The sequence below is a fragment of the Eschrichtius robustus genome, chromosome 2 (assembly GCF_028021215.1).
Source record: "Eschrichtius robustus isolate mEscRob2 chromosome 2, mEscRob2.pri, whole genome shotgun sequence".
Taxonomy (NCBI): Eukaryota; Metazoa; Chordata; class Mammalia; order Artiodactyla; family Eschrichtiidae; genus Eschrichtius; species Eschrichtius robustus.
The window spans coordinates 124,690,597-124,710,591 of NC_090825.1; the positions used below are offsets into that span (position 1 = coordinate 124,690,597).

Consider the following 19,995-nt stretch of genomic DNA (forward strand, 5'->3'; position numbering starts at 1 on the left):
AGCCTAATGCATACTGTATAAAAATGGCATGGGCTGCTTTAGGTGGCAGTGAAATTCCACTGGGGCAGTCAATTATTTGAGAGGGCTGTTATGGAGAGGATTCAAACTTCTTAAGCAGATATTGAATACAGTGCCTTTAAAACACTTTCCATCTCTAAAATTTTATTTTCTCTAGATTTTTATTTTCCTCCTCAAGCGTTACCAGTTTACATATAACCAATCAATCATGTTTTCAGTTATAAAGATCAGACTATCATAATAACATCTTTTTTTTTTTTTGTTCCCATTGGCAGGATCAGTGTCGTGAATTCTGGAACATGGTGAGAGACGGAAAGCTTATCTGCAACAGAAAAATCGACCCTGTTCAAGATCCATATGGCAAGATGCACATCAACAAGTGTGCTATGTGTCAGAGCATCTTGTAAGTGAAGAGGTTTATGGATCAGTTTGATATGTTGTGACGGTCAGAAAATAGTTCCTCTTAATTTAAAACTTAAGGCGCTTAGCATCACACATTAAAAATATAATAATAGCTCCTCATTTTAGAAGAGGACAGTAAGTTTCCAAAGCACTTCCATAAGAAATTTATATTTTGATTATTATGAGCATAATCAAACCTGGGGCCTCTGGGATAGGAGAATACCCTGTTGTATCATGCCAACATCATTGACCTTCAAAGAGGAAGTATATCGGATAAGTACCGTGGGGCAGGCCAGTTCACTTTGCAGAGCCTCGGTTCCTCCTGTACATAAAGAGAAGAATAACTACACAATATAGTTTTTGTAGTGATTCAAGGAGATAATATTTTTTAAATGTTTATAGACTTTAAAGCATGATAACTATGTAAAGAACAATCAATACAGGAGAGTTTCATTATAATTCAATAACAAAATAAAAAGGGAAATGAAAGCAACTCTCTCTATGAGAGTCATAAATACATCCTATTAAGGAAGAAAAGTAATGGCCTTTTAGATTTATATCATTCTGGATGATGGTATAGTAACTGGATTTATGAAAGTTGATAGCATTGTCACAAATGTATTATGAAAATTCCAACGATCAGACCTCATTAGTTAAAAAACTATCTTAGATATTTTTTAGATATGAGAAAACAGTGTTAGATATTCTAATGTTTAGAATTGGAGAAATACTTGGTTAAAAAATTCAATAATAACTCTGGGAAAACTACCCTATCCTTTTTTTTTAATTCTGCAGTGAGCAAGAAGCTAGTGAAAGAGAAAAGAATAAAGAAGAAAAATCAAGTGTCAAGCCCTCAAATGATGTAAAGGTTATTTCTTAAAAAACACAAAAATAACTATTTTCATCTTCATCCTCAGATTCTTCTCCACTTTTTGGATAATAAAGTTGCTAATCTTCTGCTTCAAAGAAAATTGATTTTTATCAATATTGTCACTTTGGGTTATAAGATTTATCTTCTGGCTTTGAGGTTGAATGTTTTTCTCAATTTTATAGAGAACTCTCCTGCAGTATGTATCAATTATTGCTTTAGTCTCTCCTGTTTGGGAGAAATGTGGATTGAAAGATAGATAGTGGGTAAAATTCTTTACCACCTCATCCGCATGCTTATGTCTGACACTTTAAATGTGAAATGAGGCTTCATGTCGCTTGTTAACATTGACTTTAACAATTCAGGTCAAATAAACTAGTCTCAAAGTCTCCCCTTTAGTGTCTCTCCTTGTTGTCTTTTCCCTGTTTTCTCCAGATGGTCTTCTGAGCAACAGTGAATCAACAGCATGTATGCATGATGCTGCCTTTTCTATGTGCTTTTCAAGATCACAAAGAAGACATCTTCAATCAGTCCTTTAACAGTGATAATCACATTTGTAGAGTTAGATTCCTGTGGGATTGTCCTTTGGTCAAGAGTATATCTCATGTGGAAAATGGGGGAAAGGAAGGATTGATGGAAAGGGCAAGGGAGACGAGGAGGTCTATCAAGTGTTGTTCTGTGTTTCCTTACATTTCCAGGACCAGTGCAGAGAGGTTCGGAGGATGGAAAGTTTAGACAGTCTGGGCGTATCTTGGCCTCCATTGCCGGGATAAGTGTAGTGAGTTTGAGACTAGAGCCAAGAGAGGACTTCCTAAAACCAAGTTTGAGAAAACCACCAATCCAAGAAGGGAAAAAACCATGCCCACTTCCCCTTTCTCATTTTCTAGGATGAGTGCTGTAACTTTCGGGAGTATGTGAGGAATGACGAGCTCATGCGTACTCGAGAGAATGACCCTGTGCGGGGTACTGATGGAAAGTTATATAAAAGCAAGTGCTGCATGTGCAGAATTATCCTGTGAGTAAGAGGATCCTGTGACCCCTTCAGCTAGTGGGGGAACTGCATTTTTAGAGACTGTTGATTAAATACACTTGTGCTCATGAATCCATGTGGACCTTAAACCAAGTCTTTAGATGCAAGGCTCTTAAGTTGAGAACACCTGGTACAGGAGAAAGAACACCTGGATTTGAAGACAGGAAATCCCAATATAAGTTCTAACCATGATATTTACTAGCTGTGTAGCTTAAAAAATGTTTTTCAACGCTCAGGATCCTAGTTACAAGAAATTATTCCAAATATTTGTTCTACAACTAGATCAGACTCAACAGAGAAGTCTTAAACACACACACACACACACACACACACACAGATTTTTGTACCTCAAAATATATTAATTCAGACTCTCCAAGGCTAAGGAATTTGTTTTTTAGAAAGGGTCTCTAGGTTATTCTGATGAACAACCATCTTTGGGGACCAATGGACATGATAGATGATGATAATGATGGTGATGATGATGGTTGTGAAAAAACACTATGAACACAATAATAATAATATTTATTTATTTTTTTTTTAGCTCCTCATAGTATGTTCCTTGAGGTAGGAATTACCAATACTATCCTCTTTTTATGTTCTAGGAAATCTAAGTTCAAGGAATTTAAACAACTTAACCAAGGTCACACATCTATTAAGCAATGGGAGTGTTAAGCCAGCTCCCAGCTGTATACTTTTCTTAACATGTCATCCTGGTCACTCTCTCATTCAATGTTCTGTGGTTCCATCATATTTTATTAGAAATGTTTAACTTCCCACTGGAAGCTATAGGAGCTAGTCTTTGTGGATGTAAATTTAAAATACTTGTCTTCTTCTCTAGTCAAAAAGAAGCTTTGGAAAGGACAAGAATTCGAGAAAAGCCATCCCACGTTAGATCTTCTGAAGAGGAAGACAGCCCAGATTCCTCCATTTCTTCTCTGGTAAGAATTACTATTTCTAAAAAGTTACTTATTAACTTAATTTGCTTATTCTGGGGGGGGGGGGTCTGTTGACATTTGCCCTCTATAAACCTCATTCCATGTAAAGGTCTAGGAAGGACTGATTCAGTACAGCCTCAAGTACTTTCAAGGATTAAATAGAGTTCATGCTTAGTAAAGAGTTCTGAGATTACTCACTGGTGCATTATGCTGTGCTCTTTGAGATTATTAGCCCTGTTCCAAGCGAATTTAATACATTTTTGAAATTTTGAAAAGTGGGTGTATAATGAATGTGACTTCTGGCACATGCAGTCAGGTAAGCAGTTAGGAGCCTCAATTCTTTAATTTCAGCAAACCAGAAAGGCTCTTCACCCAGCTTCCTCCCACTCCCCCTCCAAACCAAGTCCTTTTCCCAGTAGCCTGGAATGCTATGCTGAACTTATTTATACTTATTATATACTTATGTAAATATAAATATGTAATTTTATACTTATTATATTTACATTGAGCCTAATGGGATTGCTTTTTTAGAGCTTTGCCAAGGTCAGGAGTAGAAAGAAGTAAAGAAGATATGAGAGCATGAAGTATATTCATTCACAAAGTGCAATCTTGAATTGGGTCCTAGAAGGGAGACTTTAGCACCTAATCTGATGACCCAAAAAAGAAGAAAGAAAGGTATCAAACATGAATTTTATCTAATTATTTTCCCAAATCAAGTAGAATAATAGATGAGTTACACTAGTGAAATACATACTAATTACATATTTCTAGTAAATTAGGCACTATACTAGGGATCCCTAAGCATGGAGAAGAGCTATTGACAAAATCTGCTATTTTGCCCCCAGCTTTATTGAGCTATAGTTGACATATAACATTATGTAAATTTGCGTACAACACATTGATTTGATAGACTTACAGACTGTAAAATGATTACCATTATAGTGTTAGCTAACACCTCTATCACCTCACATAATTACCATTCCTTTTCTGTGGTGAGAATATTTAAGATCTACTCACCAACTTTGAGTATATAACACAGTATTATTAGCTATAATCACCATACCATATATTAGAGCCCGAGAACTTATCTTTTAACTAAAAGCTTGTACCCTTTGACCAATGTCTCCCATTTTCTCCAGTACCATCCCCTGGTTAATGACCCTTCTATTCTCTGTCTCTATGAGTTCAGCTTTTTTAGATTCCACACATAAGTGATGTCATACAGTATTTGACTTTCTTTGTCTGACTTATTTAACTTAGCATAGTGCCCTCAGGATTCATCCAAGTTGTCACTAATGGAAGGATTTCCTTTTCTCATGACTGAATAATATTCCATTGTCTCTGTGTGTGTGTGTGTGTGTGTGTGTGTGTGTATCTTGGCTATTGTGAATAATCAAATCTGTTTTTTTTTCATATTTTTATTGGAGTACAGTTGATTTACAATGTTGTATTAGTTTCAGGTATGTGGCAAAGTGAATGAGTTATACATATACATATATCCACTCTTGGTTTTTAGATTCTTTTCCCATATAGGCCATTACAGAGTAGTGAGTAGAGTTCCCTGTGTTATACAGCAGGTTCTTATTAGTTATCTATTTTATATATAGTAGTGTGTATATGTCAGTCCCAATCTCCCAATTTGTCCCTCCCGAAATGTGTTATTTTAAAAAAAAACAAACATTTTACTGAAGTATAATAGTCATATAGAAAAAGTGTATATATCATAAGTGTACAGCTATTACTAAGTGATCACATCTGTGCTATTAACACCAGATCAAGAAATAAGATATCACCAGCAGACCAGAAACCCGATCATGCTTCCTCCTGAATAACCTGGTTTTGAGCTGAGCTTTCTCTTGGGGAAGAGAACAACATTCATTATTCATTGTCATTTATTTAGCTATCATTTATGCATTCTACAAATAATTATTAAGCACCTACTATTTTCCAAACATTACTGTGCATATGAGAACAACAGCCATAAACTAAACAGACAGAACTCTCTACACTTATGGAGTTTATACTGGAAGAACACAGATCATAGATGATGTGAATAAATAAAATGTGATAGCAAGGGGGAAATAAAGTAGAAAAATGCTATAGTAAATGCTGGGATACAATTTCAAGTAGCTTGTACAGGAAAGAGCTCTCTGAGAAGGTGACATTTGCACCTCCTAAAGGGATTAATTCCATACATGTAAGTGAGGGGAGAACATTCCGAGAAGAGGAACAGCAAAGCCTTGAGGCAGGGATCACAGTACAGCAAGGAGCCCAGTACAGCTGACACAGAGTGACCACAGAGACAGTCATAAAGGAGGAAGTCATTAAAGTAACAGGAGGCCATCTTATGTAGGATTTTGTAGACCTTTTTTTTTTTTTTTTTGTAGACCATTTTAAAGGCGTTAGTTATTATTCTGAATGAAGGTTTTGAAAAGAGCAGTGACGTGATGTGATTTATGTTTTAAAAGAATGACTCTGCCTGCTGAATTGAAAATACACTGCAGGAGGACAAGAGCAAAATCTAGACAGCTAGTTAGCCACAGCAGTAATCCACAGAGGCTGGTTTATACCAAGGTGGTAGTGGTGGAGGTCATGAGAGGTGGATGAATCCTAGGTCTATTTTGGAGGTGGAGAATTTGTTCAGAGTTGATGTGCTATGTAAGAAAAGAGAAGCATAATTCTGTCCTTGTTGCTTCTTTATAATCCTTTATTTTAGTAGTTCAACCTTGGGGCAGCAGATACCTGAAAAATACTAAGGATATACCTGGTTCAGTCCTACCTTTACCAGTGATTCTTAGAAGGTGCTTGTCTAAACTCTCCCTGAATTATCTCTATTGATATGGAACTCACCACAATCTAAAACAGTCCCTTTAGATGTTTGAATTATTTAACAAAACGAATTAGAAAATACTTCTTTATACCTCTGAAATAAGTATCAACAGACAGACTACTATTAAATTTTCTATTTCTTCTCAGAAAGTGGTTTTCAAGGAATTTGTTAATTCGGCCTAAGTGGTCAAATTTATTGGCATACAGTTATTAATAACACTTCCACATTATCCTTTTAATATCTATATTTATATAGTGTACCACTTTTTATTTTTAATATTGCTAATGCGTGTTTCTTGCATTTTTGTCAATTTTGTAAATAGTTTATCAATTTATTAATCTTTTCACACAACCAATGTTTGGCTTTGTTCTGTTTTCTAGTTCATAAATTTCTTTATTATTTGTTTTCTTCTATTTCCTTTGAGCTTAATTTGCTTATTATTTGCTAGTCTCTTGAAATGGAGGTTTATTGATTTTAAAAGGTTTTCTATTTATGTATTTACTTAAAACTTTCCTTCAAATCACTGCGTTAGCTACTGAGTTTTGATATTTTGTATTTTCATTATCATTCAGTTCAAAACACTTCTACATTCCATTATGATTACTTTAGAGTCATGAGTTCTTTAGAAGTGTGTTGCTTAATTTCTAAATACTGAGGAATTTTATAGCTATCATTTATTACTATAATTATTCCACTGTGATCCTAAAACTTACATTTTATGACTTCAATTTTGAAATTTATCAACACTGGCTTAATGACCCAGAATGTGGTCTATTTTGGCAACAATTTCATGTCCACTTGAAAGGAATGTATAGCCTGCAGCTGTCAGATATAGAGGTCTACAACTATCATTTAGGTCAAGCTGGTTAATTTTGTTTTTCAAATATTATATGTTGATATTTTTTGTCTGTGGTATCAATTATAAAAAGAAGTATGTTAATATTTCCATTTATGTTTGCAAATTTGCCAATTTCTCCCTTCAGTCAGTCAATTTTTGCCTCAGATATTTTGAAACTATACTTTAGGTACATAAATGTTTGGGCTTGTTAATTACTGAATTTATTATTTTATAATTAGAAATTCTCTTCTTTATCTCTGCTATTACTTCTTGTCCTAAATTCTACTTTGTGGGATATTAATATAGATATACCACCTTTTATATGACGAGTGTTTGCATGTATATATTTTCCATCCTTTTACTTGTAACCTACTGGTTGAAATATAAAGATGTAGTTAAAGAATCATTAGAGAAATGCAAGTCAAAACTACAATGAGGTATCACCTCACACTGATCAGAATGGCCATCATAAAAAAATCTACAAATAATAAATGCTGGAGAGGGTGTGGAGAAAAGGGAACCCTCTTGCACTGCTGGTGGGAATGTAAATTGATACAGCCACTATGGAGAACAGTATGGAGGTTCCTTAAAAAACTACAAATAGAACTATCATACGACCCAGCAATCCCACTACTGGGCATATACCCCGAGAAAACCATAATTCAGAAAGAGTCATGTACCACAATGTTCATTGCAGCTCTATTTACAACAGCCAGGACATGGAAGCAACCTAAGCATCCATTGCCAGATGAATGGATAAAGAAGATGTAGCACATATATACAATGGAATATTACTCAGCCATAAAAAGAAATTGAGTTATTTGTAGTGAGGTGGATGGACCTAGAGACTGTCATACAGAGTGAAGTAAGTCAGAAAGAGAAAAACAATTATCGTATGCTAACATATATATATATATATATATATATATATATATATATATATATGGAATCTTAAAAAAAAAAGGTTCTGAAGAACCTAGGGGCAGAACAGGAATAAAGACGCAGATGTAGAGAATGGACTTGAGGACACGGGGAGGGGGAAGAGTAAGCTGGGGTGAAGTGAGAGAGTGACATGGGCATATACACACTACCAAATGTAAAATAGATAGCTAGTGGGAAGCAGCCACATAGCACAGGGAGATCAGCTCCGTGCTTTGTGTCCACCTAGAGGGGTGGGATAGGGAGGGTGGGAGGGAGACGCAGAGGGAGGAGAAATGGGGATGTATGTATATGTATAGCTGATTCACTTTGTTATACAGCAGAAACTAACACACCATTGTAAAGCAATTATACTCCACTAAAGATGTTAAAAAAAGTTATTATAAAAAAAAAAGATTTAGTTAAAGTATACTTATTGTAAATATTATAAGCTGAGTCATTTTGTTTCTCCAGTCTGATAATCTCTGTTCTTTAACTGAAGTACTTGGTCCTATTAATATTAATGTAATTATTGACACCACTGAATTTAAGTCTTTCATAATCCTATTTTTAAAATTTCTCTGTGTTTTTTTCCCTTTGGTCCTACTTTAAGATTAATAAAGTTGTTGTTGTTATTATTATCATCATCATCATTATTAAACTCACACTTCCAAAAGACTGCCAAGAACAAATAATGTTCCTTCTTCTACATGAAAAATCTATGTATTTTTTACCTTGGGAAACATACTGACAACTAACATATACTGAGCACTTAGTGTGTGCCAAACACCGTATTATGTACGCATATAAATGCATTATCTGATTTGATTCCCTAAAACAACAATATGAGGCAAGAGCTATTATTCTTCATGTTTTTCAGATGAGAAACTAAGGCTCAGAGAAGTCAGATAAATCACTCCTCTAGTTAGTGGCAGAGCTGGGACTCAAAAACCCATGTGGTTACCTAGCATTTACCTCTGAGTCTCTCCTTTCTAGATTGTATATAACCAGTGTCTTCATTTAAGAAAAAAAAAAAGGGATATTATTTCTTGCATGGTAGCTTTTTTCCTATGGGCATACCTCAGTTTATCTGTGCCCAGTATCATGTAGGATTTCTGCTTTCTTATTGCTTTGTTTTTCCTTGTATCTTGGTTTAGCTACTAATCTTCCCTAGTAAAAAGAAGCCAAATCCAGGAGGTTAAATCTACCTAACAATGGTGTGAAACGAATATGTGGGTTTGTATAACCTATGTTACAGTTCCTTTACTAACCATTTATTCATACATGATTGAGGAAATCAAGAGGTTTTCCCCAAGTTCATATCTCTTGAGTGCCATTGAGCAAATGTGCTTTATGTTTTGCTTGTTCAGAACTCTGAGATGTGCAGACCGTACCGAGTATTACCCAGGATGGGTTACCTTTGTCCAAAGAATTTACAGCCTGTCTGTGGTGATGATGGCCAGACATACAACAATCCTTGCAGGCTCTGTCACGAAAATCTGTAAGTATACAAGTCCAGTGAGCCCACCTTCCAGCGTAGAGGCTCTTGATGACAGTGTTGACCCACAGCAGTGTACTGATATGAATGTGAGGTGTGTTGCAACCAATTTACTAATCACAGCAGTTAAAATTCAAATGTTGTGAATGATCTTATTCATGCATAAAATACAGAGGATTTAAGGTTATCCCTTTAATAAAACTTCATATAGTTTACTGAGTGGAAGAGAAAGGAAAAAGTGGTGGGGTTACAATAATTAGAGAAAATCTAAGCCCATGTGCACTCATGGGGGCGTGAACATCATCTACCCTTCGTGTAAAGAGAAAAAAGTTGAAAATCATTGCGATACAGAGTCAGCCCAGCCTCTAATCTCTAATGGCCTTATGACTACCTGATAGTCGCAGATTTCCCATCCTCTCCAAGTCTTCTTGGAGCAGGAAGTGCTATCATGCAGAAGAAAGCACACTGGAGCAAACGGCAGACCTATTCTCAATTTATTATAATCTATCTGTGGGCATATTATCTCATCATTCTGAGATTCACTTTCTTCCCTGGAAAACTTGACATAGTTCTCTGGGCCAGCTGACTTCACAGGATTATTGAGAAGAATTGCGATTTTTATTTTAGTTAAATACAAGGAATTTGTTTTAATACTTTAATTATTGGTTGTAGATTTGTTGCTTTTCTGCTCGAATGCTGTTTACTCTCACCTCCATTCACATTCTTCACCTGTTCCCAGCCTTCATTTGACCAGCTTTAAATAAGGGCATGGTGGCAAATCTTGACTTTTCTACCCCACCCCACCTCAGACTTACACTGCAGTCCATATATGTTCATTCTCTCCTTCTTAGAACACTATAAGCAAGGCCCAGAATGTGAGGATGGGACTGATATCCTGCTTTTCAATCCCAGGAAAATATCTGAATTTACATTTATTTCCTTTTAAATCAACTAACTCACAAAAGCAAGAGCCATTCTGCAGTTCATATACATAGACTAAAATCTGAATATGAGTGCTTTATGTGTTATATCTGTAAGTAAGTCACTTTCATAGTCACAGTTTCACTGAATCCTCACTGCTCACTACAGAGTGGTATCATCTTCATTGCACAGAAGGTTAATCTGAGGCTCAAAGAGTCCAGGTAATTTGTTTAAAATGACAAAGCTAGGAAGTAGATCAGACTGGATTTTAATCTTGTTGATTTGGGTCTAAACACAGTTTTCTTTTCTCTCCACTACACTACTGTTATATCCAAGGCCAAATCCAGGAGGTTAAATCTACCTCCTTAGTGTGTACAACACCTCTCAGAGTTCCTTAAACATTTGGGGATCAAAGATTCCTTTGATAATACAGAGAAAGTTACCTCCTTCCACAAAGGAAAAGAAAATGATGAAACATTAAAAATTTGTATGCATAATATCTGTGGGCACATAAATCTCTTGAGGTCTATCCATGGATCTTACAGAGTTTTAATAATTAAGGAATCTTAATTCTTAAATGTCTTAAACGTTTAAGGAATGAGTACAACCATTCATGAATCTGTTGCTATATATGTCTTATTTACACCCCAGAAATCCTTCAACTTCTCTTTTTTGTAAATGTCAGGCCCTAAATTATCCATCCAGTGCTCTACAAGCATTCCATTAACTGTATAAACCCACAGTAAGTTTACTCAAGGGAGCTTCAGAAATGACAGAAATGCCCATAATAAAAATATTGATAAAGGATACCTCAAGATGGATTGCTTAGCTAAAGAACTGGGAGTATACATTAGGAAGAGAAGGTTCAGGCTATCCCAGGCAAGATGGAACATTATTGGTTTCCATGGTCTTAGAGGAAGTTATAGGGAAGCAATTTCAACTTGCACAATGTTCAAAGACAAAATGAACTGTCCTGATAGACGGTGAGTTTCCTATCACCAAAGCAAACAAGTAGATGTTTGCTATACAATATTTCTTATGAGAAAGGCATTAAAATTCATCTTTTAAGATTCTTTCCAACTACTGATATAAAATTCACACTCTATGATCATATATTGTTATATTTTATAACATACATATAGAATTTATATATATTTATATAAAATACATTTTACAAAATATATTCTATTTTATAATCCCCAAGTCACATTATAGGTATCCAATAAAGTCAAACTTCTCTCTGGGATCCAGTTTTCCCATCTATAAAATAATGGCTTTTGCTCTAGATGATCTCCAAGTTTATTTCCGACATTCAGCAATTCCATGACTGTATAGTGTACAGGAGAATGAAATGTGATGAAATAGATCCAGGCCTGGAGCACAAATCTGGGGCTAAATCAGAAGAGAGAGAATAAACCTGAATGATGCCTACTGGAAAATAGCTGAATGCAGATCCCGGCCCCTACCCCTAATTTCAGTTCTGGTTTGATGCCCAAATGTCACTCACATTGATCCCTGGTTGTGTTTTGTCTTTTTTTTTTTTTTTTTTTTTTTTCATTATAACTTTGAGTTTTCCCATCTTTGAAACTTCCTCTTCTGTTTTAGAATACGCCAAACTAATACACGCATACGCAGTGAAGGAAGGTGTGAGGAGAAGAGCAACCCAGAAACAACACCTCTCAGAGTGCCAGCATCTGTAAGTACACCGGCCTTCGTGATTACAGTGTTAGAACCAGGTGGTTCTGCTTCTGTTCTCTTGAACTGAGTGATCGACATTTCTCTGGCCAGGGAAATGATACTAGGTCAGATAACCCCAAAATTGGTCACATCTTCATTGTGAAGATAATTAAGTAATTACTGAAATATGTGGGAATAAAAATATAGTAGTTAATATTTTTAAATGTTTACAGTTTACTGGGATCATTGACAGACTGTTTATGAGCAATGTGCATAATGTAACACTTCTGCAGAGTTGGTTTTATTTTCTGTGATCTGCAATACGAAGATGAGACAGAGACCAAGCGTGGTCAGATACTGACAGAAGTGGACTTAAACCTTATATCCTCGTATCAATACTTTGCATTAAACTGTTTCCCAACATGAAAAGTTGCCTTTTTCATTTAAATCCCTACAAGGATGTTATGACACACATTACAGTAATTTCACCTTATCTGAGGTTTTGCTTTCCATGGTTCTAGTTACCCAAGGTCCAAAAATAATACTAAATGGAAAATTCCAAAAATAAACAATTCACAAGTTTTAAATTGTGTGCTGTTCTGAGTAGCATGATGAAATCCTGCACCGTCCTGCTCCATCTCACCCAGGAGGTAAATCTTCCCTTTTTCCAGCATATCCCACCTCTTAGTCACTTACTAGCCACCTAGGTTATCAGATCAACTGTCATGACATCACAGTCTTTTGTTCAAATAACCCTTATTTGAATGACTAATGCCCCCAGAGCGCAAGAGTAGTGACACTGACAATTCGTATATGCCAAAGAAAAGCCAAAAAGTTCTTCTTCTATGTGCAAAGTGAAAGTTCTCACCTTAATAAGGGGAAAAAAAAAACCATTGTGTGCTGAGGCGCTCAGATCTTTGGTAAGAATGAATCTTCTATCCACGAAATTGTGAAGAAGGAAAAAGAAATTTATGTTAGTTTTGCTGCTCCACCTCAAACTGCAAAAGTTACAGCCACGTTGTGTGATAAGTGCTTAGTTAGAATGGAAAAGGCATTAGATTGGTGGGTGGAAGACATGAATAGAAAATGTGTTCTGACTGGCAGCAAGGTGCTGGGCCAGAAAGCATCAAGCCTCTACCAAGACTTCAGCAAGGGATCCCCTGAAATTAGTGACACCAAGCCATTTACTGCAAGTAAAGTATGGTTACACAGATTCAGGAATAGATTTGGACTGAAAAATATAAAAATTACTGGAGTGGCTGCGTCTGCCAGTGAAGAAGCTGTTGCCACATTTCTGACAGAGTTGAAAAGGTTGACTAAAGAGAAAGGATGTCATACAAAACAAGTCTTCAATTACAATGAGGCTCCTCTGAAAGAAGATACCCAATAGAACCTGCATTCGTAAAAGTGCAAAGGAGGCACCAAGGCATAAAACATGGAAAGACAGATTAACTCTGGTACATACCACAGGGCATATGATTAAGCCAGGCACAGTGTACAGAGTGAAGAACCCACTTGCTCTCAAACACAAAAATTATCTGCCTGTGTTCTGATACCATAATCAGAAAGCATGGGTGATAGCCATCTTGTTTATGGAATGCTACCACCAACGCTTCATCCCGGAAGTGAAAAAATACTTGGAAGAGGAAGGCTTGGAATTTAAAGTCCTACTAATAATAGACAATGCACCTGGCCATCCTGAATCTACTTGCTATGAAAATGAAAATTTCAAGGTTGTAGTTCTGCTTCTATATATAACCTCATGACTTCAGCCCCTTGACCAGGGCATCATTCAATTTGTCAAGGTCACATACACCTGCCTGGTATTTGATTACATTTGATCAGCAATTGATGCAGATCCTAATCTGAACAAAATGCACTGCTGGAAATCATTCACTATTGCTGACACAATAACATTCCTCAAAGCTGCAATGGATAAATTAGAACTAGAAACTGTAAATGCCTGCTGGAAAAATTTATGAAGTCATGAGTGATTTTAAAGGCTTCCTGGGGATCAATGGAGAAGTTAGGAAAATCATTCACAGGGCAAGACAAGTTGATGGAAAAGGATATTCTGACATGCTTGATGAAGTGGAAGAACATATTGAAGGCCACTGAGAAGTGTTAAAGACCGAGGAATTGGAAGAACTTATTGAGTCATCTACAGAGGGAGAGGAAGATGAAGAAATTGAAGCAGAACCAGCAATGTGAACATTACCAAAATTTGCCAAAGTGTCTCAAATTGCACAGATATTAAAGGACAAAATTATGGAATACGATCCTTGGATGGAACACAGCATTAAAGTCACCCATATGATCACCTTTGCAGCAACACTTTGATGAGTTAGAAAAAAAGAGCGACAACTTCCGATTACAATGTCCTTCCAAAAGTTTTTGGCAAAAAAACCCTGAAGCTATCAAAGATTCCCAACCATTGACATTATCTGCTCCTGTCATCCAGCCATCCACATCATCATAGTTTGATGGATTACCTGAAGCAGATGATCCTCCTTCTGACCTATTCAGAAGGTCAATGGTAGCCTAATGCTATGTCACAATACCTATATCATTCACCTCAATCTCATCACACAGGCACTGTATTATCTCATATCACCACAAGAAGAAGGGGTGAGTACAGTGCAATAAGATATTTTGAGAGAGAGAGAGAAGGACCACATTCACATAACTTTATAATTGTTCTATTTTATTATTATTGTTAATCTCTTACTGTGCCTAATTTATAAATTAAACTTTATCAGAGGTATGTATGTATAGGAAAAAAAACATAGTATATATGGGGTTTGGTGCTATCTATGGTTTCAGGCATCCACTGGGGATCTTGGAACATATATCCCGAGGGTAAGGAGGACTACTGTATTGAGTTTAACATTCTTCCTGGTGATGGCATTTGAGGAATCTCTTCCTCAGGCAAGATGATATGTGACCTGGGGAAAAAACTAGGAATTTTCAAATAAGAGAAAATTTTTTGTTACCAGATAAATATGGGTTCAGAGTTTTTGATGTTTTTCATATGCGAGACCTTTGGCAAATCACATAAATATGTAAACCAAAGCTCTCACTGAGTTATTGAAAATATTTAATAAATACTTCTAAGCATTTGGCCCAGTGTTTAAAAAGCAATGGCATTTATTATTATTATCAGGCCTAGGAGTCTAAAGTATGAATGTAGAGAAACAGAGCCTGGCACAATGCTTATTTCTTTTAAATAATTTTAATAAATTTATATTTGGTATTAAAATATACTTATCTTTAATAAAACAAACAATATTTTAATAAGTTAAGATTTAATAGCTAGTTATTATTCACAACTGTTTTTACTCTATTGCACTGCCACAGAAAGCTCTGGCAATAATGGAATTAAAAACAATTCCGCCAGACTTGAGGATCTTAAGCAATACTAGATGAGACCATATTCAAAAGAACTCAGCAAGACTTGATATGGGAAAGTGGAAAAACAAGAGCTATAAGCTAGGTGTTTCTGGTTTCACACTGGCAGCTGGAACACAGGGTAGGAGGCAGGGTACTGGAATGAAGTCAGGAGACCTTCACTGTTTTCTCATGTGGGTTAAAAAAGTCATTTATCTACTCTGGGCATTACACATATATAAAGAGAGGTTTTAAACTTTTGCTCTAGTCCCTATGTTGTGTTGGCTATCTTCTTATCTTATTAGATATAAACTGTTAGTGGTTTGCTTCTCATTTTATTGCCAGAATATAGTGTCTCCCCATCTTACAAACACACCTGGTCACATACATCTCAAACAGGGAGGTAAAAATAATCTTTATGCAAGTCTTATAGACCACACCTTAGACCATGCCTTGCTGTAATCTCATGTAGACAACATGATGAAAACTACTTTATGAGGAATTTGCCATAGAATAATACTAATAAGATGTATTTATTCAAATAATGAAGCATCTTGCCAGAGCTAAGAACAAAAGGTTTTGCAAGTTCCTTCCTTTCATTTTGGGGTGTTTTTTTTCCCGCTAGAGTTATATAACAGGCATTATTAATGACAGGAAGTATTTATGGTTTTATCTGATGGAGCAAATCATTAGAGCAAGAGGTGTCCTGGGCATGAGTTCAGTTCCTGCTGTATGATTCAATTATGTGATATTGGATACCCCAAGGTGATATGGGTGGGTCATGGCCCAGCACTGCTCTGATAACCATTATGGGTGTAAATCCTGGATGCTGGAAACTATTGCCTAAACCTTGTTCCTCTGTAGAAGATTCCCTAAGAGAGTCTGGAATCCCAAGAATGAATAAAAGGCCTGGCACAACTTCCAGTCACAACTTTCCTGGAAAAATAGACTGAAAATCCTACTTTTACTTACTATTCTGAGAGGTACTTTTCATTATACAGTAACTACTAAGATTTATGTAACTCTTTAGAGTTTTATCTGCTCTTTCCTTCTGCATCCTCACAGTAAGTCTGTATTTAGGGCAGGGGTCATTATCTTTCCCACTTTACAGAAAATCAGCGTGGGAGAAGTCCTGCAATTTGCCAAAGTTAATCAGTATTTGTTCGGGGTCCACTGTAGCCCTGACTTCATTTCTTGTGCTCTGCCACCATCCGTTAGTTGTCAGGAGATTCTGAAAACCAACGGCTCTAGAAAAGGCATTATCTCAATTAAATAAAGATTAGCTACACTGGAAGGAAATGCCTATGTTAAGAAAAATACCAGTACTATTTTCTGAGATGAATAAATGACTATTCTCAATTCCATGACAAAAGATTTTCAAGGATTCAACAAGACCATAGCTTGCCAACTCAAATCAAAGGAAGCCTGATGGGGTTAATGTGAGAACTAAAATGGAGGTTTGAGTTTGGAATAATAATGCTGCTAGCGTTCCAGGTAGTACCAGCAGACAAGATGCAGTTACCTTTTTAAAAAATTTAAACGTTGATTTAATGTTTTAAATGTTGATTTCAAGAATATACAACTACATGGATGAGTCAGGCAGGAAGACAGCTGATTAAAATCGCATGGCCTAAAACAAACTATAATAGTAAAGCATTAATTATTAGAGGAATTAGACTTAAGTCCTGACCAAATGTGACATCTTGGCAAGTCAGTGAACTTCTCTGAAGCTTAATTTATTCCTTTGTGAAAAGATGTGAATGACACCTTCCTTTTTTCATTACCATGAGGGTCTCATGTAATCAAGAGCAGAGTTCATTTTTGTATCTACCTCAACAGGGAGTATATACTAGATACTCAATAAATACTCACTGAATCAACTGAATAAAATGTGAAAGTGATTTGAAATTGTGCATTCTTAGCAGAATGCAGGAATCTATGGATTTCTTTGACTATGTTATTACCATCATAAATGTATAGCCTGCATTTCTACAATGTCTTTGAGTTTCTAACATCTAACCTACCCATCTTCTCTTGTAGGTCAAATGATGAAAGAGTTGGTGAAAGCCATGAGGGAAAATGTGTATCCCAATTCTGAATCGCCTACCTTCACCATCTGTATATACAAAGAATTCTTCAGAGCTCATCTTATTTACTATAGAAAACAATACAGAACTGTTGGGGGAATGGACTCACTGACTTTCAGTCTTTTCCATCTCTTTCCTCCTAGATTCTGTGATCTGAGGGCACAGAGACATCTTCATCCAGTCTGTGCTGTGGAAACCTCCTGATCACAATGCTGTCTGTCCAACTGCTTGTTCAATAAAAGTAAACCCCACAGAACGCCATTTCTGGGATTTCTTTGTCACTGCCTGGATAATAGGAACTTGTCTTTGCAGAAGCTGAATGAACTCTACCTTTTTGTTTTTCTAAGCCTATCAGTGGACGGAGAATGCTTTCTTCAAATTCAAGTTGCTGCCACGATTGGGAAGGAATGTCTAGAAGAGAGGTGGGGATGTAGGGGTTCCCAGGCAGCCAACAGCTATATAAAGCCAAACCAGCTATGAATCAATAATTCATAATTTCCTATTATCAGGGCCTTGGACCCATACATAGTCTGGGGGAAGACCAAGGCAACAAGAGTTACCAAGGTGTGCAAGTCTGAGCAGCTCTGTCTGATAGAAATATAATACTAGTTACATATGTAATTTCAAATTTTCTAGTAGCTACAAAAGAAATGGGTAAAATTAATTTTAGTAATATATTTTATTTAGCCCAATATATCAAAACTATTATCATTTCAAAATATAAAAGATATATAACATTATAATAATATAAACTTTTTCTTTTTTTTTTTTTTTTTACTAAGTCTTTGATATTGGTATGTATTTTATACTTACAGCACATCGCAATTTGGACCAGCCCCATGTCAAGTGCTCAAGAGCTACATGTATTATAGCTAGAGGCTACTAAACTAGACAAAGACCTAATACACATGAGCAATCCACCAGAGAATATAAGCACTACATAGCGGTGGGATGGAACACGTGTAAGCTCCTGCCTCAATGCTGAAACACTCTCATGCTCAGGACCTTGCTACCGGTGTCCTGTGACAGTATCTAGTTACATTGTTCACTTGCAGATTCCAGGCTAATGCTGAACACACTGTAGATGGAGGAAGCTGTGGGGAATCCACCATGCTTCTAGTTGTTCTCAGCTCTAGAACTGTGCCAGGAATGGCAGGCCTACTTGGATTTGGGAAGTTAATTTTGTATTTATTCCTCTGCCCTTTTTCTTTTAGATAAGTTGCCACTAGGCCCATTATAGTAGGATTTTATGATCTTTGTCCTCTTTAACTGAGTGAAGATAAATCATTCCCTATGATGTTTTTTTTTTCTTTTTATGTTATCATTAAGAAAAAAGAAAGAAGACTTGTAAATCATTTTTCAAGCAGGAAAACACAGAGCCATTTCAGAAAAAAAAAAAAAAAAGTGAGAAAACAATGTTGCTATTTTCTTTGGTAATTCCAGGACATACAGAATGGGTTTACAGATACTATAACATCTGAGATTGTATCTCCTTCCTGGTTATTTCTAGGAAATCCAAAAACACCATTTTCCTGGCCAAGACATATGATTTTTGAGAAGTAGTCACTTTATGTCATTTTGAATATTTTATTGAGTTAACAACAACAAACCCCCTGTACTGCCTTCATCATTATTATTTTGATTATGATTATCAGGTAATATGCACAAAAGACTACGTTCTCTCACACTCAAGACTTAAGCAACCCTTGATAATAATTCTGAGCACCAGGGAGAAAGTGTGGCTCAGGGATATGGTGAGGTGAAGGATAGGGTGGTCTCGAACAGGATGAGACACAAGAATGGAGAAAATTCCAGGGACCCAGTCAAAGTCAAGGGTGAAGTGGGGGTACAGAGGTCAGGGATGAAATGAGAACCAAGGAAAATAAAGCAGGGAATGGACTGAGGCTCAGGGATCAGGGTTAAGAGTGTGAATGTGTTGAACACATTACTTGGGATTAAAAAAAAAAACAACTGAAAGTTGTTTATTTTGGAGACACAATCTGGAGGCAAATATAAAATGTCATCTGTGTCAAAATGGTCACAACAAAATAGCTGTATTAACTATCAAGTAAACTGATTTTTGAGTTGCTTCCTGAGTTATATCTTGACATCCGAATGGGAGGTCAATGAAAACCAGACCCATCTTACTGATGTTTCACAAGCCAGCCCTAAAATTCTAAACCGGGAAGTGACAAATGATCCTGAGATGGACCTAAAGAAGGCCAGACTATTTCTATCACCTCTTCCTGGTCACTACCACAGACTTATGCATTTCTTTATAACTATACTTCAGATTCCATTTTCAGAATGTGGGTTTTCATAGAAGTACCACTGTCAAACTCCTTATTTTTTCATGTAAGGAACTCACCTGAAGTCTCCCCCTCTCTCTCAAGGCTTCAGAAGCAAGTACAGAGAGCACCTGTATAGGCTACAGGTCAGAAAACTTTTTCACTAAAGAGCCAGATAGACTTTGCGGGATACACAACCTCTGTCACAACCACTCAATGCTGCTGTTGTGTTAATATAATGAATTTACATTATGTAAATTCATATGCATAGCTATGTTCCAATAAAACTGTATTTATA

General features: G+C 36.3%; 1 protein-coding gene across 3 annotated transcripts in view; it reads left to right on the plus strand.

Annotated features, from left to right (window-relative positions):
• Positions 1-17,766, plus strand: part of SPINK5 (serine peptidase inhibitor Kazal type 5) — a 75,079-nt gene extending 57,313 nt beyond the window's left edge. For 2 of the 3 annotated variants that reach the window (XM_068534540.1, XM_068534541.1), the window contains exons 25-31: positions 294-421; positions 1,216-1,288; positions 2,176-2,303; positions 3,157-3,256; positions 9,210-9,340; positions 11,864-11,954; positions 17,363-17,766. In XM_068534540.1, coding sequence (XP_068390641.1) covers positions 294-421; positions 1,216-1,288; positions 2,176-2,303; positions 3,157-3,256; positions 9,210-9,340; positions 11,864-11,954; positions 17,363-17,371 — 660 coding nt within the window. In that variant the 3' untranslated portion in view covers positions 17,372-17,766. The remainder of the gene's footprint in view (positions 1-293; positions 422-1,215; positions 1,289-2,175; positions 2,304-3,156; positions 3,257-9,209; positions 9,341-11,863; positions 11,955-17,362) is intronic. The other variant, XM_068534542.1, reaches the window with a different exon arrangement.
• Positions 17,767-19,995: the final 2,229 nt, after the last annotated feature.